The 26,516-nt window shown below is 37.0% G+C and overlaps 1 protein-coding gene and 1 pseudogene across 1 annotated transcript in view; one reads left to right on the top strand and one right to left on the bottom strand.

The window, feature by feature from the left end:
* SGPP1 (sphingosine-1-phosphate phosphatase 1) overlaps window positions 1-11,009 on the bottom strand; it is a 55,622-nt gene extending 44,613 nt beyond the window's left edge. The window contains exon 1 of the mRNA XM_044664859.1: window positions 10,299-11,009. Within this exon, the coding sequence (XP_044520794.1) occupies window positions 10,299-11,009 (711 nt within the window). The remainder of the gene's footprint in view (window positions 1-10,298) is intronic.
* A 205-nt stretch (window positions 11,010-11,214) lies between these two features.
* LOC123233992 overlaps window positions 11,215-26,516 on the top strand; it is a 141,165-nt pseudogene continuing 125,863 nt past the window's right edge.

Genomic DNA, 26,516 nt, shown 5'->3' with positions numbered 1-26,516 from the left:
TTTATCTGACTTACATATTACAAGAATGGATAATACAGAGATAATAGAAACTAAACGTATGAAATTAAAAACCATCATGATTTGAGTAACAGAACAAAATAAATTTAAGTTTTTAGTAGAGATTTATTTCTGAATGGGGCATCTGTCCCTCATTCACAGCTACCAAGGAAGGGCTAAAACCCAAAAAGCTGAAGGACAAATAAGAAAAAATAAGGAGCTTGAGTAATTCACAAAGTACAAGTTGTCCCAAATGTCTGTTTAAGTTTTAGCTTAAAACTGCACCAAGCCTTTTGGGACACTGTGTAAATAAAAGTCCATGAATAACAATGAAGGGAGGTTAATCAGAGAGACTACAGAGCATGAAGATTTGCTATAAAGGCACTTTCCATGGCAACATGTGCCCTGGCACCCTGTAAACTGAAAGTACACAGGGAATGATTCTGATTGACTTCTGGTGTCTAGTACCACTTCCAAGACGATAGACAAGTATAGCAGGTGAGATAGATTTATTTCAGAAGAGCTGCACCTCCCAAAGTTCTATAAAAATGATTTGTGAAACTTTCTGGCCTTGTTCCAGATGCTCTCTTCCCCTTGGACATCCAGCAGTGTTGGGGGAAGGGTTCTCCCTCCCTTACCCAAAAGAAAATAATTTGCAGAAGCCTATGGTCAGCAGTATGCATTGCCCAATTGGTCTGAGGTTCCTGGATCTCAGAAGCCTGGCCCCTTGAACTTTTGTTTCCTTTCCTGAGAAGAGGTCAGAGAATTGAGTTCCTAAGAATGGGCTTCCCGAGGAGTTACTTTATAGTAAGTCCCCAAGTTTGAGAGTTCTGGCACGAGGGTCCTGAAGAAGAAAGAGGAATGCCAATGTCAACCATGGGCCCAAAGGACCTGGGCCACATCATGGGTGGAAGAGTTATAGGCCTTGACAACTCTTCCCAGCTATGTGGTAAGTCACTCAGAAGGAGTACCAAGGTTAATTGGAGGGATGGAGGGGGGCAACAGGGAAAGATTACATTAGCTGCTCCTAAACCATCTTTATGTTCCAGAAAGAGACTAATGGCCCAAGAGTTTTATATCCTCACCACCTAACTCCTGTGAATCCTTTGATTCTTAAGCATTTTCTTTGGTATGAGAAATAAAGGTTGTCTTAAAGCCAAAGCTCATTTAGTATACTGTGTGCTGTACAGGAACTTTTTACCCACATCTGCAGAAGCTTAACCTTTGTTTTGGAGACTTACCCAAAACAAAACTCTGGTGCTGGAGCAACCAACCAAAGAGAGCTTATGACTCTTTTGATGTCAGGCCTCCAGGACTAGATACATCATTCATAAGATTCCGTGAAGATGGGGAGGTGGGGCCCGGCCATTTACAAAGAAAACACCAAATATATTTCAGACTAGAAGTTACCCTGCTCATTTTTAGTTACTTTGCTTTATGTTTGTGATTTCTGTGAAAATACTTTATATCCAAATTTAAATACTCAAAGATTAAATGGACTTTTCACTATTATACCAAATTGCTTCATAATTACTGAGAAATAGGAATTGAATACTTGTGAACAGCGATATAAATATGGCAAGAAATACATTTTTATATTATGAAAGATCTGATCAACAGCTAGATTAATATATTCAATAATATTCACATGGATCTATAAAGCCATCAACGTAAGTATTCTCTCCATGGGTGGTGACTGAAGCTCATCCACTCATCCCCTCCCCCTTGTCCTTCCATGTTTTCCCACGAATTAACCTCAAGGGTGCTGCTCAACATCATCATCCTAGGATCACATATTAGAGCTAGAAGGGACCTTAGTGGTCGTCTAGTCCACCCTACCCCTATTTTACAGAAAAAAAGAAATGAGAATCAGAGAACTTAAATAACTTGTATATGATCACAAAGGTAATAAATGGCAGAGCTGGGATGTGAATCTGGGTCCTCTGACCCTGGAGGAGGGGAGTTTCTCAAGTTTTCCTTGATATCAGGATGATACCAATGAAGCACTTGGCCTGATCACTTGTCATTCCTTCTTTTTGCCACACGACCAGATCATTTTTTTGATTATGCATTACTCCAATGATATCCTCTATTCCAGTATTTTTTTCTAAGGTCCTCCTTTGTTATGTGTTGCTACAACATAATCACAATGTTTTGTTTTGTTTTGTTTTTTTTGGTAACACTTCAAAGACTGTAGTATTCTATGACTCAGTCATATTTTATATAACACTGGTAGAATATTGATATTAAAAACATTATTTCAGGAAGAAACAAATTTTGTTGGTGATTTAAGCCACTCTCCTATTTCATTCTGGGCCCAAACCACTGCCTATTTGGAATACATGTCATATATATAGTGACGGATAAACTATATGAACCTTTCTATTTTTGATTTAATTCAATTCTCATCAAGTGCTACTATGTGAAAGGCACAAAAACAAAGTCGACACTATCTCTCAAGAAGCTAAATCAGGGAGAGTCTGCCACAGCAAAGATACCATGTAGGAGGGGGCACCTGAGCTGAAGGAAGTCAGGGATTCCAAGGTAAGAGAACATTCCAGGCACAGCTGGCAGAGAGAGGGAAAGGGATAGATATCTAGATTGGGGAGTCATCATCTAAGAAATCACTGTTGGGGAAAGGGGAAGAAAGAAAAGAGAAAGAGGAGATAGAAAGAAGAGGGCACAGGACAGAATGCTATGCAACAAGAAATGGCTGATGATCCCACAAGAGAACCTGAGGAGTGGTAAGGCAAGCAGAAAAACTGGGATCATATGATCACAGATTTAGGGTTAGGAGAGACCTTATAAATGACTGAATCAAACTTGCTTTTTTTTTTTTTTTACAAATGAGGAAACTGAGGAGCATAGAAGTTAAGTTAGTAACTGTCAATAAGTATTTATTAAGCATTTACAAAGTGCTAGGCACTGTGCTAAGTGCAGGGGATATAAAGAAAGGGAAAAAACCAGTTCCAGCCTTCAAGGAGCTCACGCTAATGGGGGAGACAACAAGCAAACAGATACAAGATATAGAGAAGAAAAACTGGATATTGGTGACTTGCTTGAGAACACACAGATATTAAGTGACTAAGATACAAGCTGAACTTAGGTCTTCCTGACTGCATATACGGGACTGTCTCCTCTATTCTGCTTAGCTGCCTCCTAAAGAAAAAAATATATGAAATCAAAGGAGAAGAAAATATGTGGGGGAAAGGGATGTGAAAAGTCATAGAGGGGCAGCTAAGTAGCTTGGTGACTAGAGAGACAAGCCTAGAGATAGGAGGTCCTGGGTTCAAATCTAGTCTCAGACACTTCCTAGCTGTATGACCCTGGGCAAGTCACTTAACCCCCATTGCCCAGGCCTTACCACTCTTCTGTTTTGGAACCAAAACATAGTATTGATTCTAAGATGGAAGGTAAGAGTTTTAAAAAAAATTGTCTCTGACACTTCATTAGCTATGTTTGATGAGCATTTCCCTCCTCAATTTTATAAAATAAGGAAAATAATATTTCTCAGCACTTATCGACATAATTCTCTAAATCACCACTGATTAGAGAAATGCAAATTAAAACATCTCTGCGGTACCATATCACTAATATGACAGAAAAGGAAAACAAATGTTGGATGGGAATGTGGGAAAATTGGAACACTATTGCACTCTTGATGTTGTAAACTGATCCAACCATTTTGTTATTTTTTGTTGTTTATTTTATTTTTTCCCAAAGTTATATGATCCATATTGTCTCCCTCCTTTCTTCTGGAGCTGACAAGCAATTCAATCTGGGTTATACATGTACTGTCATGCAAAACATATTTCCATATTATTTATTTTTGTAAGTGAATGATCTCATACAACCAAACCCCCCAAATAAACAAATGATAAATCAAATGTTTTCATCAATATTCCTACTCCAACAGTTCTTTCTTCGGAGGTGAATAGCATTCTTTTTCATAATTCCCTCAGAATTGTCTTGGATCACTGTATTACTGTCGGTAGCAAAGTCTATTACATTTGATCATTTGGCGACGTGGCTGTTACTATGTACAATGTTTTATTGGTTCTTATTTCATTCTGCATCAGTTCATGTAGGCCTTTCAAGCTCTTTCTGAATTCATCCTGTTCATCATTCCTTATAGCACAACAGTATTCCGTCACCATCATATAACACAATTTGTTAAGCTATTCCCCAAATGAGGAACATCCCTTTAGTTTCCAAATCTTTGCCACCACAAAAAGAGAAGCTATAAACATTTTTGTACAAACAGGTCCTTTCCCATTTTTAAAAATCTCTTTGGGAAACAGTGATCTAACCATTTTGGAGAGCAATTTGGAACTATGACCAAAGGAATATAAAACTGTGCATACCCTTTGACCCAGCAATAGTAATACTAGGTTTGAATCCCAAAGAGATAAAAGAAATAGGAAAAGGTCCTATATATACAAAAATATGTATAGCAGCAATTTTTGAGGAGGCAAAGAATTAGAAATTGAAGGGATGCCTTCTCAATTGGTGAATGGCTAAACAAATTATGGCATATGATTTTGGGGGAATATTATTGTACTATAGTAACTGACAAGCAAGATGGTTTCAGGAAGAAAAAAAACAAACAAACCTGAGATCTTTATGAATCGAAGCAAAATAAAATGAGCAGAACCAGGAGAAAAACATTACACACACACACAGCAATATGATCCAATGATTAGCTGTTCTCAGCAATAAAATAATGCAAGACAATTCCAAAGGACTCATGATGAAAAATGCTATCCACCTTCAGAGAAAGAATTAATGATATCTGAATGCAGTTTGAACCATACCTTTTTACTTTCTCTCTATTTTTCTTGGGCTTTAAGGATGGGCAGGGGGTGCTATGTTCTCTTTTGTAACATAGCTAATATGGAAATGTTTTGCATGACTGCATATGTATAATCTACATCAAAGTGACTGCTTTTTCAAGTATGGGTAAGGGGAAGAAAATCTGAAACTCAAAAGTTACTAAAAACCAATATTAAAATTGTTTTTACATATAATTGGGAAAAAAGTAAAATAAAAACATTCTTAAGAACCCCAACTTCTTTCCTAGTATGAGAGAAGAAAAAAAATACTCAAACCAACACATTATTTTGGCATAAATGTTTTCCTAATAAAAATATGATATGAGATATGAAACATATCTCCCCAAGAATCAAAGTTGTGAATGACTGAGAGATTAAAGGTAGACAAATGTAGTCTACAGTATATTTCCAAGGATGTAAGAACTGGCTTAAAGAGATGTTATTTCAGAAAACATGATGAAAGTTATATAGCCCCAATGGACAGTTTGAGTTCTGCAGTAGTATCAATGAAATTGATAATTGAAATTGAAATTGGTAATTGGATCCAGAGCAAGACCTTACGGAAGGAAATATGGCAGAAAATGGACCAGAATCTAGTAGGATGAGAAAGCATGAATGAGTTGCAATATACACAAATGAAGGAAATAGCTATGTTCACGAGACTGTGGAATTATTTGAAGAATTGTAATTTTAACATTTATGTAGGGCTTTCAAGTTACAAAGTGTTCTCTTGAACATCATCTCAACTGATCTTATCAACCCTGTGAAGTTGATAGGGCAAGTTATTTTTATACTCATTACTTTAATGGGGAAGTTATTATGAAATATAAAAAATAAAAAATCTTTGCTACTTCTTGCATTTTCAGGTCCAGACATGGATCCCAAGCACTGTGTTATGTCAATTAAGTATGCTGACTGGCTTTTATGGTTAACAACTTTGGCTTTTTGTTTTGTTATTTTACTTTTTCTTTTTTTTTTTAAAATCTGTTGACATTGATAATGGGGTAAGGCATGAGTTTTTGAAAGAAGCAAAACATCATGTACACTATCTTTTCTGAAATGTGATATGAGAAGGTTTTTTATATATACCTATGGAAGGCAATTAATGTAAGTACAAAGGAACTGGAAGTAGTATGATTAAGTATTAGGTAAAGCCAGTAAAGAAATTTTAATTGATCGCAAGATTGGCTGAACCAAATGTAAAAAAAAAAAAATTACTTTGATTTAGGATTACTTAAAAATATGTATTCCAAGGGGCAGCTGGGTAGCTCAGTGGATTGAGAGCCAGGCCTAGAGACGAGAGGTCCTAGGTTCAAATCCCGCCTCAGACACTTCCCAGCTGTGTGACCCTGGGCAAGTCACTTGACCCCTATTGCCTACCCTTACCACTCTTCCACGTATAAGTCAATACACACAGAAGTTAAGGGTTTAAAATTTAAAAAAAAAAATTAACAAAAATAAAAAAAAATATGTATTCCAGGAATGATAAATTTAAAAACTACAAGAAGTGCTTGACAATAATAGATATTGAGTGACATATTCATAAAGAAAAATGTGCTTTCCAATTCATGTTGTACCCAAATCCAATGAATAAAATAAAAACAGTAATCACTAATATTAGCATAAAGCACTGGTTCTCAAAATTTTTCATCCCAGAATCCCCCTCCTCCACAAGACTGTAGCAAAATTCTCAAAAGCAAAATATAAAAATAAATCCTGCCCTAGAAATTGCTTGAGGTATTACAGTTTCACTCTCTCAATCTGTATCACAAAATAACTCTTAAAGGGTAGCAAGTCAGGAATGCAGCCTTAGGCGGGATATCAGTCAGAATAAAGTCAAGATTTAATCCCTGAGCCAGGAGAAATTTTCCCATAGGATTAAGAAGTGTGGAGTTTAGAGAAGAATTCTGTTCCATGGGAATCAACATTCTTTCCTTGAAAATTATTTTGCAATATATCCACAAAGGAAATCATGCAGGTAAATGAACACTCAATCATTTTGTGGAGGGGTCAAGGATTTAGACTATCCGGCTCAATTAATATAAGGTTAAGAAGGACTAATAAAAAAAAGTCACATACACATTGCCTTGAACAAATTTTGACAGCAAAAAGGCATATTATTTTAAATAAGGTAAAAGGGATAATATTATTTTAAGAGTGGCACACATGGAAAATAGTTACGGCAGACAATGGATAAAAAACTCTCAAATCAAACTTGTGAGCTATGAGTTTATGAACCATTTTTTTTCTGGCTTCTGATTCCCATCTCAACAATTTCAAAGTAAGAATTTTCTTCACTATTCATCCCTAGAAATATGAAGATCCTGTGAGTAGTTTTATTTTCATTTTGATGATTTCAGAAAGCTGCTGGTTCTGCTATAGTATTTTGAGGAAAGACAGAACAAGTATATCGCTTTTCATTTCACTAAAAAAAAAATTACAAAAATCAGGTAGTTTTTTTTCTGTATTATGTTTGGTACTGCTTCAGTCACATAGATACTGGTAGAGCTTTCATTATATGAATTTTCAAAACAACTAAGAATTAAGCATTTCTTCAAATGCAAAAGGCATTTTTTTAAACAGGCTTTTTTAAAAGTAAGACTAATCTTACAAATTTTATTTTTAGTGACCTTAAAGTCAATAAAAGTCTTCATTATAAGGATAACTGCTCCCACCAAAAAACTTAAAGAGGTATACTTACAAATAAAATATACTAGGTTGGACAAAAAAGGTGCACCTTGATTCAAATAAACCTCATGTCAAAATATAAAGATTTACATTCATAAATGACTCATACTTCATTCTCATGTCTAAAGACCAGTGAACAGCATTTGTTCTGCATGAATGCACAAAAATATAGTTAGTATTTCTTAACTACACTGTTAACATGAATAGAACACAAATAACTACTGAATGAAGGAGATTAAGAAGAGATACTTCATAAAAGTACTGTGGACATGTGGAGATGACATGCTGTTGCCTAGAAAAGCAAAGGCTTAGGGGTAGACATGAAACCTATCTTCAAGTATTTATGTGGCTATAATTAATAAGCATGATGAGTTAGTCTTATTTTGCTTAGACCAAAAATCGAACTAAGGATCAATGGGTACATTTAGCTAAAGGTACATTTAGGCTTGAAATTGGAAAAATCTCCTAACAATTAGAGAAATCCAAAAAAGGAATGGTATATTTTAGCAGGTAAATTTGTTTTTCCTCACTGGAAGCCTTCATGCAAAGGCCAGATCACCACTTGAATCATATATAATAGAGGAGATTCTTGTTCAGGTAGGCCTTCTAGTAGCTTCCACCTCAGAGATTCTAGGTTTCTATAATGCAAAAATATAAGTATAGGAAAAAAACAAAAACCCATTAAAAGATATAACTAACATTTCCAAGTCATTTTAAACCCTAAAAGGCAATGATTAAGGTTAAATTGGAAGTTAATTTCCCCCCCTTAAAAAATTTTAGAGTATTCACTCAACTACACAAGCAAAAAAATGTGAGCACCACTTTAAGATATGACTTATCATTTAAAAACCTATATAGTAAGGCTGCTAAGTGTAGTGAATAGAAGACATTATTATAAAAGAATCCTGTTACTAGCACAGTGGATAGAACTCTGTACTGGAAGCCAGAAGACCTAGGGTTCTGTTCCCAACTCTGTCACATATTAATTTTATTATTTCTCTCCTGAGAACCTGGGCAGGTAACAACTTTTCCAGGCCTTGGTTTCCTTAGTTGTAAAATGAGACTCATTGGACTAGATCTAAAATTCTGCAAATAAATGATTAATGTTGAAACTTTTATAAGCTACTGTTATAGCAATAGAGATAAAGAATACATAGGAGAAAATAGTTCATCTACTACTATGACCAAATCTGTGATATTAGTTGGGCAGTTTTGTTTTGTTTTTTTTAAATCCTTACCTTTCATCTTGGAGTCAATCTGGGTCCAAGGCAGAAGAGTGGTAAGGGCTAGGCAATGGGGATTAAGTGATTTGCCCAGAAATCACACAGCTGGGAAGTGTCTGAGGCTAGATTTGAACCTAAGCCTGGCTCTCAATTCACTGAGCTACCCAACTGTCCTCTACCAACATACTTTATGAGGGAACAAGTTGGTTATAAAAAGAGAAGTATTATAAAGAAGGAAAAGGGAAATACAGGGGAGCAAATGAGATAATTGTGATTTTAAAATTTCGTTTTCTGGAGAACCACATGTACTAACCAATCTGTGGATTTCTGAAAGTTATTTTCATAACTACTTTGAAGTTGGAAGGCACATGTTACTCAAAATACATTTTAAAAAGCAGATTTTACACATTTTGCAACAATAAAATGGAGTAGTTCAGCAAATGAAACTAATTAGTGATCCAGAAGTTAAAACTGTTTCACCTATCAGCAAATAACAGCCACACCCCTTTAAAAAAACAGGTTTCCAAGTCAACTGTATTCAATTAACTCTAAGCGCCTTTTTAAGTTTGAACTATAGTCCTTTAGAGTATGCCTATTATTAACATTCCTGACTTCTTGAAGTACTTTTTGAAATTACACTCAGGTTGTGCTGTAATAGAAAAATAAGACTTTGCATATTAATTCATTTCACGGACTGAGTCATAACACTGCTTGAGTCTTAACCATACAACTATTACCTTGAGGGTGTTTTAATGTTTATGTTCCCTCTAAGAGTTTAAACTAGGTCAGAAATTTTAGTAAGGGCATCTCAACAAGCAGCCCGTTAACACAAACTGTTAGTTTCCCGGAGATCTAGGGGAAGATTTGTTCTTTTGATGTTGAAACCTATTAACGTGCTCCTAGAATAATTACAGATCTACTAGCTGCTAATGAGGCAAGCCTACTGGAAGGAGAGCATTTGAGCAGGAAGCTTGTCTAAACTCAAACTACAGAAGCAATTTAATACTTTGGGTTTCAACTCACCTCCTTCCCCTCCCCCTCCCCCGTCCCCGTCCCCCCATCCTCACCCCCAAGCCCTCCCTCCGACCCCGGTTCCCAACACATCTTCGCCTTCAAGGTTTCCCAATTACTACAAGTCTCGGCTCAAATCCCACTTCCAGCAAGAAGCTTTCCCCCATCTTTAATCTAAGCGCTTTCCAGTAAACATCTTGTCTGCATGTAGCGTGCGTTTGTTTTTTGCACAGTGCACTTCCTCGGGGGTGTGGGGGTGTGGAAGGAATTATCTTTTGCCTTTCTTAGTATCCCCAGGCTGAGCTCTGTACAGGGTACATAGCAGGTACTTAATAAATACTTAGCTAACTGACTTCTCAAACTATGTAAGTACTCCTTCTTCCCTAGTTCAATTTCAACCATCCAGCTGGATACCAATTGGCCCTGGGCAAACCTTCCAGGTAGGCAGAGAACGTGGGTGGGAGGGGATGGGGCAAGAAGGGATGGGACCGGATGAGAAAGGAAGGGAAAAGGAGATACGGAGTAAAGAATGGAGAGCTACACTTACCTGCCAGCGGCCGTAGGTGAGGAGGACAAGGGAGAGGGGAATGGCTGTGCCGGACATGGCATGGGTAGAGGGCATGCTGTACTCCGAGTTGTAGAAAACCTCTAACTTAATCACGGGCGGTGAGGCGGGCCGGGGCCATCGGATGACGTCCTTGGCACACTGGCCCAGGTACATGACCAGGACCCAGATGATCACAAGCCTCCGGCCCACGAAGGCATCCAGGTTCCAGATCCAAAAGGGGAAGAAGGTGATGTAGAAAAGCTCGTTGCCCAGCTCGGTGCCAAAGCAGAACAAGTAGAAGAGGAGCCAGTTTCGCACTCCGTACACTTCCCCTTCCTCCCCGGTGAGGGAGTTGCGCCGCAGACCCGGCACTCTATTCCGTAGGGTTGCCTGGCTCTCGCGCTCCCCCGCCGTGGCTGTGACTATGGCCGTGGCCTTGGCCGGGGCCCCGCCAGCCTCCGGCAGCCCGTTCCTCACGCCGTTCCGGGCGCTGCAGTCTCGGAGCTTGACCCCGCTCCCCTCCGAAAAGGCCGAACGGTCTGGATTGCAGCCGCCCCCAACCTCCGGGGCCGCCCCGGGGTCCCCCTGCGGCGGAGCGTCTGCCCCAGTCCGCCGCTGCTCTTCCACCCCGCACAGCCGCTGGAAGCTGGCCACTTTCTGCGGGTCTCGAAGGCAGACCAGCAGCTCGGCCAGGCTCTGTCTCAGCGACATGATAACGGGATCCCCCAGAGCTCTCTGCGCAGTCCGGCCGCCCTGCCCGGGGGTGGGGTGGGGGCTCTGTCCCAGCGCCGCCGAGCAGTAGTAGCGGCGGCGGCGGCGGCAGCCGCAGCAGCAGCAGCAGTAACAGCTGAAGCTGAAGCGCGAGCCTGAGCCGCCGCTGCGCCTCCCTTCGTCTGCTCGGTTCCGCTGTGTGACGATGGCACCACAGGCCTCAACAGCAGACACTCTCGCGCCCGCCCTCTCCTTTTTCTCTCCTCCTCTCCTCTACTCGGCCGCCGCCGTCGCCGCGGCTCAGCCTGCACGCGCTCGCGCGCCTCGCGCCAGTTCTCGCCCCCACAAAAAGGGTGGGGGCGCTGGAGGGACTGGGTGAAAACAGCGCAGGCTAGGGTGGGGGAGGAGGGCGTTCCAGTGCTGCGATTGGGGGAAGGGATTGCTGCTCTGCGTGGGTGAGATGGCAGGAATAGTTTCTTTTTTTTTTCTTTTTCTTTTTTTTTGGTTTGTTTTTTACTTCTCAGCCCTATAAAGCCGCGCGGGACCGGGCGCGATGTAATTGACAATACTGTACTGGGGTCATTTGTTTCGCAAAATAACTATTACTTCTTTTCATTATCTTCTCCCCAGCCCTTCACCCTCGGCTTATAGGATTCGTTGGCTTCATTTTGTAAGATCCTGACTTAAGAAGGGGAGTCATAGCAACCTTGGTGCCAGTTTGGGAGATGCCAGTGGAAGAGGGAATAAGCCTACCTTCACCTTACTTGCAGACATCAAGCGCACTTGTACCTCCTGCTGATGAAAACTCAAAGGCTAAACAGACCTAAGGAAAATAGCAAATATGCACCTGCTACAAGAGGGTTAGGGTTATATCAAAGTATATCAAATACTAATTTTAATAGTGATTATAAAAATTAGTATTGGAACTCGGGAATCCACTGGACTAGACAGGCCCTTGTATGGAACACTGTATCCAAAAGACAGCTTCTGAAATGGGGAGCAGGTGGGTAGGGACAGGGATGGGGACCGATAACCACTTCTCAAATTCATTTCAAGAAGAGCTCTTGGAAGTCTTAAAAACCTTTGACTAAAACAAACAAATAAATAAATAAATTTAAAAAACCCTTTGACTAGATGACAAATATATATGAAATATATATATATATGTAGGATTTCTCACTCAAAAAATTAATTTAGCTAAAATGCTAAGTGCTTTAGCACTTTTGATCTCATTTGATCCTATGAAATTGAAGCTGAATGTTAATCCCAGTTTACAAATGGATGAGAGGTTACCGGTCTTCTCCAGGATCACACAATAATCTGAGGTAGGATTTGAACTCATCTTCCTGACCCTATCCTTTGGTCCACCTAGCTGAAAAGAAGGCAGGCAGTAACCTTTGAAACCTTTGAACAGATATTTTGCTTTTTCTCTTTCAGAAACAATATGGCAATTTTTACTTGAAAATCTCTTTATCTTCTAAAACCCCAGCATATTAGTTCAAGAGAACTTTAGTAGAGTTCTGAGTAGCTTTAGTAGAGTACTGAGAAAAGCATTGACCTAGAAATGAGAACCAATCCTTTAGTCTAAACCCTGCTATTACCTGGCTATGTTATCTTGGACAAGTCACCAAGTGTTTCTGGGCAAAATTCCATCATTTGTAAAATATGGAGTACACATAATATTTTAAGTTATGATTAGAGACAGTCTGAATCCATTTCATCACTGAGAAAATGAGTTATCTGCCAAAAAAAAAGGCAAAGCAAACAATTTATTTGCTCAAAGAGTATAAATGGCTTGTCTGTCAAAAATTAAAAGGTTAGAGTTGATCATCTCTGAAGTCCCTTCCACAGCTCTTCACAGGTCATGTGGACAGATTTACTCCTTTCTTCCAAAAATTTGATTCTACTTCCCCCTCCTTCTGCTTACCAAGCAAACAGGAACGGTCCAATTCTGATGAGAAAACTTTGTTTTTGTAATTCAGTGGAAAAAACAAAATGTAGGCTATAGATATGTAAAGACAAGAAAGAAGTTTTGAACAAAGATAAGTGGAGCAACTGTATGAAATTAGAAATGGAGGTAATGAGAATAGGATGACTACATATGAGTGGGAGTAGTTATGACTGACTTCATAAAGCAGATTAACTTGAAGACTGACATTTGAAGGAGAAAAAGAAGGAAATAGTTTGGTTATGAGGTAAGGAAGGGTCCTTTAGACTAAACCTTTCTTTTTAAATTTTGTCCAAGGAATTCTGGATTATATATCTGGGTCATATAAAAAAGATTAGATACATATAATTAAAAAAAGATGATAAATATGGAATGTCTTAATTCATAGCTAAGTGGTACCATGAATACAGAGCCAGACCTAGAGCCAGGAAGACTCAACTTCCTGAGTTTAAATCAAGCCTCAGACACTTACTAGACTGTGTGATCCTGGGCAAGTCATTTCATCCTATTTGTCTCAATTTCCTCATCTGTAAAATTAGCTAGAGACCGATATGGCAAACCTCTCCAGTATCTTTGCCAAGAAAATCCCAAAACGGGGTCATGAACAGTCAGACATGCCTGAAAACAACTGAACAACAACAATAATTCATAGTAGGCTGACCTATTCTGCTTCTTAAGGCTAAATTCTAGTTCTTTCTGCGCCAGCAGATTTTTCCCAGAATGTAATGTTCTCTTTGAAGTTAATGGGGGCAGAAAATGAGGGGGAAATGAGTATCTGGACCTATGAGTTTATCAAAGAGGAAAAATTACAAGCTTTGTACTTTTGATTTGCTTGACACAGCTTAAAGTGCCTGGTATTGTCTTTTTGGTACAATAAATATTTGTTAATAATGATGACAAAGTTTTAACTATAGGCAGCAGGAAACCTGGGGAAGAGAACAAGGACTACTTTTATTTTTTTCACATTGACCTGCCATAACAAATTTATATCACAGTTGAGTTGAAATATATTATTGGATTAAAATACATATAGTTCTGTTTCAGACCTTTTTTTGGCAAGGAAGAATGCATTTTTTAAAAAATAAATTGTTAAATAAAATGTTAAAAATAAAAAAAAAAACAATTGTTTCCATAGTAATCTATGTTTGATTTAGTAGTTTGCTGGAGAGATCCTAAGACTAAATGCATATAAATAGATTGATCAGAAAGGCTGTCTTCTTGCCAGAGGTTTACAACTAGCTAGTTAAATATTCTTTTACTAGTTGAAATGAAAGCTATAGTATAAAAATGGAAAATTGGAAGAGTTCCTGGGATATTGTGCCCTTGAACTTTGATTCCTATGAAGGGAAGTTTAAAGGCTAAGAAAGTACTATTTTTGTTGTTATTGCTTTAAATTCTCAATAGAAGCTATTTGAAAGCAACAAGCAAGTTTATAAAACAAAACAAAACAAAAGCCAACAACTATTTTGGCCTTGAACATTTTCTTTTCTTAGGAAAGCAACTTAAAAAACTAAAATGTAAACTTATCTCACTTGACCTCAGACGGTCAGGACTACTACTATACAACCACTTTTGCAAAATGAACACAAGAAGTACTTTAGAAACCAACCTTTAAAGAACCAGTAAAGCCAGTCATAAGAAAGTTCAACAAGACATTATTCAATAGGAAAACAGCAATATGCAATTTAAACAGAATGTGAAATTTAGTATTAATCTGTTACCTGCTGCCCAGTGGGGAAACCTGCCTTGTGATGATTAAGCTATGAACTTTCTACTCTGAAAATAATCCACTTCTATTCTCAGAATTAAAAAAAAAAGATAGTTATCAATGTCTACAATATTGTGGAGAGTAAAAGTATCTACGAAGAAATAAAAAATGGCAGTAGCTTGTACTTGCATAACACTTTATGACTTAAAAGACATTTTGTATATCTTATCATTTATTGTTGAAAGACCTTGTCTTTTTTCTACAAACTAGTTATTGTTTAGTCATGTCTCTGTGTCCCCATTTGGTGTTTTCTTTGCAAAGATACTAGAGTATAGTTTGCCATTTTCTTCTCTAGTGGATTACAGATGTTAATTGACTTGCCTAGAATGGTACAGCTGGTAAGTATCTGAAGCCAGATTTAAACTCAGGTCTTCCTGACTTGAGACCAAGCACTTTATCTACTGCTCCATCTAGCTGCCCACAAATCTAGTTAATAACATTTAATTTTGATCCTATTCCTTTGATTCTGTTTTTTCATTATTTGTCAAGATTTGAGATTGCCTCTGAATTTTCTAATGACAGATTATTTTAAAATCATCTGAATGCAAAACATAAATAAAATGAGGAGAAATTGTGTGTAAATTTAGAATTAATGGAAAAGAACTAAATAAATGTTAAAATGGTGATGCACTTTGCCCAAAGTTTTGTAGTTCTCATACAATTTCTCTTTTCAGTGTACTATTTTCTTAAGTCCTATTCTTATAATATCCTTTTTCCAGAGCTAGATTTTGATTTTTTTTAAGTTAAAACTATGTACAGACTACACATAGAAAACTGTCACTTTCACTTACTTTCTCCCTTGTCCCATACACACAAAAACAAGGAGTTGCTTCATTGCCTATATAATTGCACCATTTAAATCCTACTATTCCTCACACCTTTCTATTTTTCTTCAGATCCCCTCCCCTTCATCTTTTTCATCCATATCACCCAAGCCTCACTAAACTGCTAAAACTCCAATCTTGTTATTCTTTATAAAGAAATGAACCCATTGAGGTAATTTTGTTTAAAACTATCTTTCATATGTTACTATGGAGTTCTAAAGACATATCTCCTTGTCACAAGCCTTCACATAAGGGTATCTAAAAATTCTCTATGCCTTTTTCAAAAAAACCCTTACCTTCTGTCTTAGAATCAATTCTAAGTAGAGGCTCCAAAGGCAGAAGAGAGATAAGGACTAGACTGGTGATGGCAAACCCTATGACACATGTGCCAGACCTGCACATGTAGACATTTTCAATGACACGTGGCCACATGCAGCTGTATACAGAGAAGTATGGGGCCACATGCTGAGGATGAAACATTTGCTGTAGTGTAGTGTAGATACTCTGTGCACTCTAGATGACAATTCTACCTATATTAATTTACCTACTTTGGTTTATTAAATTGTTATGTTGATCTTATTATATATTTTTTTTATTTAAGCTATAAATATCGTGAAATTATGGGTTTTTTCTTGAAGTGACACACTTGGTTTTTTGGTGAATTTTGACACACCAAGCTCAAAAGGTTGCCCATCACTGGACGAGGCAATTGAGGTTAAGTGACTTGGCCATTGTCAACCATTGTATCTGGGGTCACATTTGAACCTAAGTCATTTTGATTCTTGGCTTAGGGCTCTGTCTACTGTGCTTCCTAGCTGCCCCCTATATTCTCTTAATAGTCTTCCACAAATTACCCGACTCATTTTACTAAACAACTCTTGGAGCTTTTCACATTTTGTGGGTACCAGTACCATACTAAGGCTATTCGTTACATTTTTCCTTTATTCTTGCCACATTCTCCATACATTTCCTTATGATACTTTTTTGTTTAAAAAACAAATTTTGAAATGCATTGGTTTCCTTTTCTACTTAATGAGCACAGCATGGCAAGCATAACTGAATTCTTTCTTTCTTTTCTTTCTTTTTTTTTTTTTAAAGAAACTCTTGCCTTCAATTTTAGAATCAATACTGTTCCAAGGCAGAAATGGCTAGGCAACTGGGGTGAAGTGACTTGCCCAGGGTCACACAGCCAGGAAGTGTCTGAGGTCAGATTTGAACCCAGGTCCTCCTGTCTCTAGGCCTGAATCTCATCCACTGAGTCACTTAGTAGCTACCTAAATTCTTTCTTTAGTAATTAAGAACTTTTAGCATCTTGGAGTCAGCCATGGGAATAAAGAATCATAGAATTTTAGAGCTAGAAGGAATCTTAGAAATCATTTGTCAAACCTCACACTTCAGTAATCACTGCAAAGTGTCATGTGATGTTACTTTTTTTTTTTTTTTTATCCAAGGTGACTTGGAATCATCTTTCAAAATTTCAACCTCCTACACAAAAATCCACTGCAGCTTGCTCTTGCTTATCTCTCAAATCCAAACTCCTCTAACTGGTTTTCAAGGCTCCTTATGATCTAGTCCCTCCCTGTCCAAACTTTTTTCCTACCATTATCTAACAAGTATTTTTTACTCCAAACCGGCTGGTATAGATCATAGAAAATAGAATAGTGTCATTAAAGAGACCTTTAAATTTTCTAGTTAAATCCCTGTATCCCACAGAAACTTTGATTTTGATGTGCAACAATTTTCCCAAGACCACATTGTTAATAAGTATTAGAGGACCAAAAGTATATCTCCTGATTTCTTGCCCAATGGACTTTATACCCTATACCCATCATGCTTAGTACCTTTGCTCAGGCAACTCTCTTATACACTCCTTTTGTATGAAATATACAGTCTTTTCTCCTCTACATCTTAACCATTTTTCAAGAATCAGGTCAAGTTTTCTGGGAGAAAGCCCTCCATAAAATATTCTCTTACTGCTCCAGCAAGCCTTAATACCTCTCTTCTTTGAATGCCTTTTGGGACTAAAGTGCTAAACTGAGTCATTAACTAAGTTGTCATTTTTTTCATGAATTTTTTTTTCTTTCTCCAACTAAATTTTAAGCTCCTTAAAGTCAGGGTCTTGTTTGTTTGTCTTATATCCTCCATTTTGTCACAGTACAGTACTAGAAACAAAGTAGCTTTAGAATAAAAACTGAACTGATGATAGGTGTGTACATAATATGTGTTAAATTTTTTTTTAATATTAAGTATTTTGGGTCCCTGTATTGGTGCCTTTAGAACTAAGTGAAAAGGAGAGGCTGTAATGCACGTCATGGAGAAACTTGGGAAGTGGCTCATCTAATTCCAGCTTATGATATATAAGAAAAACATTTATACCTTCAGTACACCTAATGGAAACGCATAGTCTGCTAGGTTTGACATCTGTACCAAAGCATTTCTAACAAGTGGGGTGTTGGTATTTTTAATTTGTTCTACTGTCTTGCCTCCTTTATTAGCATTATTAATATTAGCCTGAAAGAATGCCAGTTGTTCCCCTGTCTTTTCATGTCAAGTTTCTCATTGTGACAGTTCTGATTAAGTTCAGACTATAACCTTAAGTCATGCTGCTTATTTCTTGTATTCCTAGGAGCAGGTATCTCATACTGGCTTGGATGCTAATCCAATCAGGAATATCGGTAGAGCCCAATGGGCAGGCGTTTCAGAGTTCCTGCCAGAGCTTCACAAATACTTTAATGTTCTCAGGGCACATAGTGTCTACGTAGTATATCGCTCTGGCTGGAATTCCCTTCATTTCCATTCCCTTTCCCTCCCACCTTCATTTTATGATCCTTTATGAACCATAACTATGGGTTGGGTTTTATAAGAATGATCATTTTTAGTAATAATAAATGTTAGGAATAGGGACTGAATCTGTGGTTTTGTCCTCATTGAGAATTCCTGATGAGAAAACTTTCCATGCCAATGCAAGTTGGCCCCTTCTCTCTGCAATTTATAGGACTGTAGAATTTCCTAGAACACAGAATTTAGATGACATGCCCAAGGGTATATAGCTAGAACATATTAGAGGCAGGTCTTGAACCTAGATCTTGGCTCTGAGACCAGCTCTTCCTATTCATTATGCCATGATGCTTCAACCATTACCTGTTTGCTGCTTCATCAAACATCTCTTGAATTCTTAGAAAATTTCCTACCTTATGGTATAAAACACTCCATTGACCCCTTATAGGTACTTGTCCTTAATTCTAGACTTTTGTCTTTTAGTTCATCAAGAATTAGTTAGAAAGTCGAGAACATTAAGGGAAAACACATTGCAATCATAGAAAATATTTTCAGAGAAGCTCTTCGTTTAGAACAAAACATTGTAATAGTTTCAGAAAATTTGTGTTTATATTCACAATACAGTAAAGAAACATAGACTTTTAAAACATGTGAGATTCCTACCAAATAATAATGGTGCTGGCCTGGGTGTTCTTTGGATCTTAAACCAGCTATAATATTTTAAGCAGGTAACTAGATTTCCCCTGTCTTACACACAAAGAGGCATACTATTTATTCAGAGACAGGACAAAAAATGCTGGCAATTAAAAAATTTGTTTAGAGTATTCCATTGCTATCTAAACCAGACTTATGACAATTCACTGCCCAGGATTAGTCATATGATAAGAATGGCTTTTGAATATCTGCCAAGATGTACTAGGTTGTCCCTGAAAGGTAAAATGTCATCAAAATTATCATGCCCAATGTGAGCAGTTGATATGCTTCCCACCTACCGTTTAAAATGCTGTTGCGTTAATGTTCCTAACTCACAGCAACAGAGTGAGATGATTGGTAAGAAATAATCTTATATTTTCTTAGTTTGGGGAGGAGAAAACAGCTATTATGATAATTTTATGAAGTTAAGAGGCAAGGATAACAGCAACAATATAATAGCCATGTGTTCGAGTTGAAAATTACTTTATTAGCAGATTCGTGTCTCATCTATAGTTAATAATGGAAAATAATTTCTCTTTGACATATATCATAAATACTTTATTCTTCAAGGGAGAAAATAATATTTTGTCCGGTAATTGCCAAAGGCAGAATTTGAACCAGGGTCTTCCTGGTTCTGAGCCCAGTACTCTATCCATTACTTCTCAATTTTATTTTTATAGCTATCATCTGTTGTTCTTGTATTTTTTATGAATATATTGATGAAAATGATCAAAAGTTTGTCTCTGGATAAACTCCAACTATGTATGTAATGCCTATATTTCCAGTCCTAGATAGGTAATATTTATAGAAATGGTTGGAGTTTTTTTTGCCTGGATCTGGGATTTCAGGTTGACTGTGATTTATACAAGAACCTCACATAGAGGTCAGAAAATGTGATACAAAGATATTCTCAAGGTCTCTCTGAAGAACTTTCATATCGATTGTGAGACGAGAGAGACACTGGCACAGGAACATCCTTTATGACATGTCACATCAAATAAGGTGCTGTGTTCTGTGAGCAAAGCAAAACTGCAATAGCTCAAAAGAAAAATGAGATGTTCAAATTTAGAGATCTCCATCCCAAATGTTCATACAGGCTATTTGTGCCTAACCTGTGGAAGAGCCTTCTGAGCTTGTACTGGTCTGATCAGCCACAGTCAAATATATTGTATATTGGCCCCTTTATAGTGATGTCATTTTAGTCTTCTTCAAGTTCGAAGGACAACCAACCAACCAACCTCTTTCTAAAGACTATAACATAAGACAATCACTGTTGCTAAAGGTCTTTTTTTATTCTTGGAGTCAGTATCATTCCTAAAACAATTAAAATTTAGAGACCTAAGGCTCTTTTTGTTAGTGGATTTACATTTATTTTTAGCTATGAATAAAAGCAATTTTTGAAATGCTTTATTATTTGTTATTAATTAAAGCAAAATTTATAGTTTTATGGTATTCATTCGAATGCAGTAAAAATTTAATATGGAATTCTGCTTTTCAAGTTACTGATTCAACAAAAATTATACAAGGCTAAGAAATGCCCACATGTATTTATACATGTATGTGTATATATACAAATATATATTATATATGCCTAGCACATAATCTCTGTCTTCAGTAAGTTTACAATCTAGATCAATATCTAAGGAAAATATCAGTTCTATCTTTGGAGTTGAGAAATCCAGCAATAATTTGACCATAGAGATTTCATAGATCCAATTTTATTGAATTAATATGTCAATGAAAACATTCCTTAGAATAAGTATAGGCCTTTGGTGATTAAGTGAAATTGTGCCCACTGGAAGTATGGGATAAAACAAAATATTTGCATTACATGATGATGCAGGGATTCCCAAAATTGCCTGACTGTTATTTCATTTGCATAGATAACCATATGGATGTAGGATAACCTGGATCAATGTAATTTACCCTGTGTCATTGTCACCATAAATAAATACATACATATATATGTACATATATATGCATAGGCCTTAAAGGCACTTCTTTTTAAAATCCAATTATTTTATCTTTTTATAGAAAAACTATTATTATTATAAATAACACCTCCAAATGTCTTTCTATGGTTCCTGAAGGGATTTTTTTTGGTAAAATCTTATTATTTATATCAATCATAGTAATTACCTGACATTGATTCAGAAAAGTAAACCAAGCCAATCATTATTGAACTCTCTCTCTGTCTATATGCATACATACAAGATAGCATTATTTTGTAGTTAAATATATATTATGCTTGACTGAATAAAATATATTTAGGCAAGTGTCATTATATCATGTCAACATTATTTTAAAATTAGCATGAGCATATAGGAAAAAATTACAAGAAAAGGTTGTCCAATTTTTATTGATTTAAAACCATTTCCTTCCTTTTCTCTCTGGCAAACTATGACTTGACAAGTATCTATAATATAAATGCTAGGTACTCATAATGCAATGTTTGCTCTGTATACATCAGTCATATTAATTGTTCTTAGAGGCTTGGAGTCCTTTGAAAACCTGGGATATTTAGGATTGAAAAAGACTGTTTCCTTTTAGAACTACATTCATGTGTTCCAGTATATTCTAGAGGAGTTCTGACTGGCTTGGGTTGGACTCAGAGTATCTGAGTCAATTTTTAAAAAGTTTCATAGATAAAGAATAAAGGAGGAGTCTAGAATATTGTGAGTCACCTCATAGACATGTCTGTGGTCTTGTCCTTCATCATAACTAGTTTTCTAAAATCCTCTGGACCAAGTTAGAATCATTCTGAGATTGAGCTAGGATGGATTTATTCAAGTTATTCCAGATTAGTCCAAATCTCCTGCTTTTGAGAGAAACAAACAAGAATCTCCAGAGAAACTTTGGAACATAGAGGCAACACAGAGTGCAAGGAGCAGAGACATATATTTTAATGAAATTAGACTTCAAAGGCATACTGTTGTTCTGTTAGTTCATCATGCTAATATTGGTTAGTTTGAGTCAAAGTCTCTGAATGCTAATGTTTACATAAGGGTTATTTCTAAGGATTTATTTAATGATGCTTAGTGACATTTGCCACAATGTCTTCTTGCAGTAAGGGTATGCACAGTTTTATAGTCCTTTGGGTATACAGTAGTTCCAAATTACCCTCCAGAATGGTTGGATCAATTCTCAATTCTACCAACAATGCATTAGTGAATCCTGACTTTTTCAGAAGACTTATATAGCTCCTGTATATATTTAATAAATGCAATATGGATAGAGTCATCAAAAACCTTGATCTCTGGAGGCAGCTGGGTAGCTCAGTGGATTGAGAGTCAGGCCTAGAAATAAGAGGTCCTAGGTTCAAATCTGGCCTCAGACACTTCCCAGCTGTGTGACCCTGGGCAAGCCACTTGACCCCCATTGCCTACCCTTACCACTCTTCTGCCTAGGAGCCAATACACAGAAGTTAAGGGTTTAAAAATAAAAAAATAAAAATAAAAAAAACCTTGATCTCAGAAAAATGGAAAATTCAGGCAATTCAAATACAAAAATATGTGAGGAGTGTGAGAGTGAATTAACAGCAATGACTTGCATTATAGAACTATTAAAAAAAAAACAACCTAAATGCCATCAAGAATATGTAAGGACTAGAAAAAAAGGTGAGCTGATCTTTAAGCTAGTGGAAGATATAACAGATATCTTACCTGTCTGAATTCTGCACTAGTATGAATGGAATATTAAAGAAGGCCTTTAGTGTGTTGAGTAGATACTCTATGGAAGATTTATAAAAGAAAGTGGACAAAACCCACACAGGTTGAGAAAGTTATACACAGTTTTCAATCTGCATTTTCATGGGTTTCATCCACAATGAGGAAATAAAGGATCCTTCAAAATAATCAAAGTGATTTCCTGGAAATAGAAATCAAAGTAAGCAATTCCGGTATTTTATTCTTTTTAATATTATTCTTAAACTGTGTCTATTCTGGCAGGCAGGGCAATGGTTTACTGAAAGCATTTTGCTAAGCATGATTCCTGAGGTACTCTGCTTGAATACTCTACTTTTTGCCCTGTTGATATTCAGCTAGGCAGTGATTCCCAAAGTGGGCACCACCACCCCCTGATGGGTGCCGCAGCGATCCAGGAGAGTGGTGATGGCCACAGGTGCATTTGGGGGTGGTGAATAACTGTAAGGGGCAGTGATAGTATGTGACAGGGGGTGCTAAGTAATATTTTTTCTGGAAAGGGGGTGGTAGGCCAAAAAAGTTTGGGAACCACTGAGCTAGGGGTATGTTAAAGCCAGCTCCAGTCAACAGAGAATTGACTGTTCAGTTTTCAGCATGAGCATTTATATCCTGGAATTAACAAATGCTACAAATCAGGGCCTGATATATTATTTGTTGATTATTAGTCTTAAGAAAGTGATGGAGAAAAGCTAATAAGACATATTGAACATAAAATGTGAATGGCAGGAGAGTCATTTGTGAAATATTTACCAGCACACCCCTTCATTGACCTTATTAACAACTATCATCCAACCAGTTCCAAATCTATCTGATTATATTATCTTCCAATCCATCTCTCTCCATCTTCTCTTTAAGAATAAATACTATTAAATTTTTTTTTGTTAAAATCTAAGTAAATTATAAACACAGTGTTGCCTTCATCTACTAGGTTAATAATCCTGTCAAAAAAAGAAATGAAGCTGTTAATTACTTTTCCAATGCTTAAAAATGATCTATTCTAGAATTTTTACAGGAATTGAAATCAGGTTCGCCAGCCAGGACTTTGTAGATTCTGTTTTCTTTTCTTTTTTGAAAATTAGAACAAAATTACCCATTTTCCAATCTTTTAAAACCTCTCTAATTTTCCATGATCTTTCAGATATTGATAGGAGCTTGGCAATCATGTCTGACCCAAAGATTTCAACCATGTGAATCAGGTCACGTATTTACATCAAGAACAAGTGTACAACCTCTTCACTCATTTTAATAACCACTCCCTGTTAGTCATTTTTGTTCTCATTTCTGAAGTTAGTCAGTTCTCTTGTGCAGAGAAAACAGAAACACAGTAAAAAGTGAATAATCCTACCCTCTTTGTTGTCAGTTATTGTCATCCTATCTTCCACAAAGGTCCTATTGCTTCTTTGACCTTCCTTTTTCTCTATAACAAAAAGAAACCCATAACATTTTGTGGTTCTTAGCTTTCTTTGATCATTATGAGGTTTAGCATTCCTGACACTGTATAAATAGGACTTTGCTGTACTCTTACAATCCTCTCCTGATACATGGCCTTGATTCCATCTTTCTTGTAATTCCAGTGAAATCTAACTTAGTTGGGGAGTTTGCTATGCATCCATATCAATATTCAAACAAATTCCATTTTTTCTTCTCATTGGAAATATTTCCTTTTGTGTCTGCAGAACTTCATTCTAGAGTATCTCCCATGCCTCTTGAACCACCTTTTCTGAAGTATTGTACTCCATGGAATCTTACTTTCTTTCCTTTGAACCCTTTGAAATCTCTCTCTCCCATATTTGGAACGTATGTCAGATTATGCTCAGATTTCCTCCTTCTTTATCACAAATCATGAGTTTCACCTCACTAAGTCTCAGTGATAATTAGGAGGTCAAAATTTCCCCTTGTGTCTAGTTCTTTTCTTTTGTTACCTAAACTTTGGACATTTTCATAGAATTACTTGAGACCATGGGTTTTACTATTGGTTCCTTTCTTAGATTTTGACTCTGTGAACTTCCAGGCCTAGTTATTGATATGGGAATTGTCTCTATATTGATCTTCAGAAGTAATGTTAGAACTTTTGAAAGTTTAGGGAATAAATAATGATTTCAGTTTGGAGATGTTGAATAGAAGATGTTTCATGCTAAACTGGACATCAAGCTAGATATTTAGTTTGAAATGCCCAACAGGTAGCTGTTGATAATGGGCTAAAGCTTAGGAGAAAGATTATGGTATGAGAGAAATATAGAGACAGAGATTTCTATCTCTATATCTGTATCTCCAGTCATAGTTTTTCTCTATGATGCATAGGTACCATTTCATAAATGTAAGGAGGAAAAAGGGGTTTAGGGGTTCAATATATTAAAAGGTGGTTGCCAGGGGAAATCTCCCCAATTTAGGAATAACCTCAAGTCAAAATTGACTTTATGGAAGTTTATTTATAATTGAGAAGAGAGAGAGGAAATAAGGAAATAAGAATCTAACACAGTAGGTAAATTACTAAGATCCTCTAATTAATCCAGGTAGATCTAATTAACCCTCAGCTGAGAGTCAGAGGGCCAAAGCTTCATTCACAGAGTCTATTAAAAGAAGTTCCTTAAGAGAAGTTCAGGAAGATTCAGTCAGTCTTTAAACTCACCAAGGTTTTAGCGTTCCAGTCAGCACTCCTCCACGGACCAGAAGAGCTCCCTCATCAGCCACCCTCTTCACCAGCAGCCCTGCTCCAGTGAAGACCTTCTCCTTTTAAAGGGGTCACTTATGCCTCACTTCCTGTGCCTCTCTCCTACTTTGCATGCCCAATCACAATAGACGCTTCTTGTAGGACTGCCTAGGGGGCAATCAGTTGACCCTGATTTGTCACCCACTCTACGAATTGGAGGTGTTCTCACCTATAGTGATTAAATCTAAAGATGGACAGTGTAGATTTAATCTAATTATCACATATAGTATTTATTCTCTTCCTCTCCCTCAAGCTCTCCCTCTTCCCCTTCCTTCCTCCACCCCTCCCTTTCTTTCTCTCTCTCTCTTTTCACTATACATACATATTTTCACATGTATATGTATATATGTATACTTACATACACATATATGTGTGTATGTCTGTGGATCATCTGCATAGATATATTTGGAGCTTTAAGGTTTATAAATTGCTTTTCTTATATTAACTCATTTAACCCTCACAACAGCCCTGTGATGTAGGTGTTATTTTGCCCATTTTGCAATTATGAAAACTGGAAATGAGGATGAGAAAGATTAAGTGACTTGCCCAGGGTCACAGAGCTAATAAGTGTCTGAAGGCAGAATCCAAACTTTGAGTCTTTCTCACTTCAAATCTAGCACACTATACACAATACTCATTTGAAAAATCTTACAAAGAGGGATGATGGATTAGGAATAGTATTGTATCATAAATCAGAGAAAAGCAATGGAGTATATAACCATTTTTTAAAATTCCTTATTCAGACATTAAAATAAGCAAAACCATCCCAAGGACATTTAAGGGTGAAAATGCAAAGACAACAGACTGAAAAAAACATTTCCTTATCTGATCACAATCACTTATCATTTTACTTTTCCCTCTGCCTTCTAATCTCAAACCCTGTTCATCTGACACTCTGACATACAGTTCCCCCACCCCTTCAATTATTTTCTAAGCCACCAACCTTGCACTATGTTCTCTACCCTTCACCATATTGACCCCTTTGGTGACTCCCCCCTGCCTTTTAGTTCTATCCTATCTTCTTCTTTGGTGTGCCTTTCCTTTCCTTATAGTATCTACCAACAATCTTGCCCTGCCTTCAGCCT

Source organism: Gracilinanus agilis, chromosome 2 (genome assembly GCF_016433145.1).
Source record: "Gracilinanus agilis isolate LMUSP501 chromosome 2, AgileGrace, whole genome shotgun sequence".
Taxonomy (NCBI): Eukaryota; Metazoa; Chordata; class Mammalia; order Didelphimorphia; family Didelphidae; genus Gracilinanus; species Gracilinanus agilis.
This window is presented reverse-complemented; position numbering and strand designations above follow the sequence as displayed.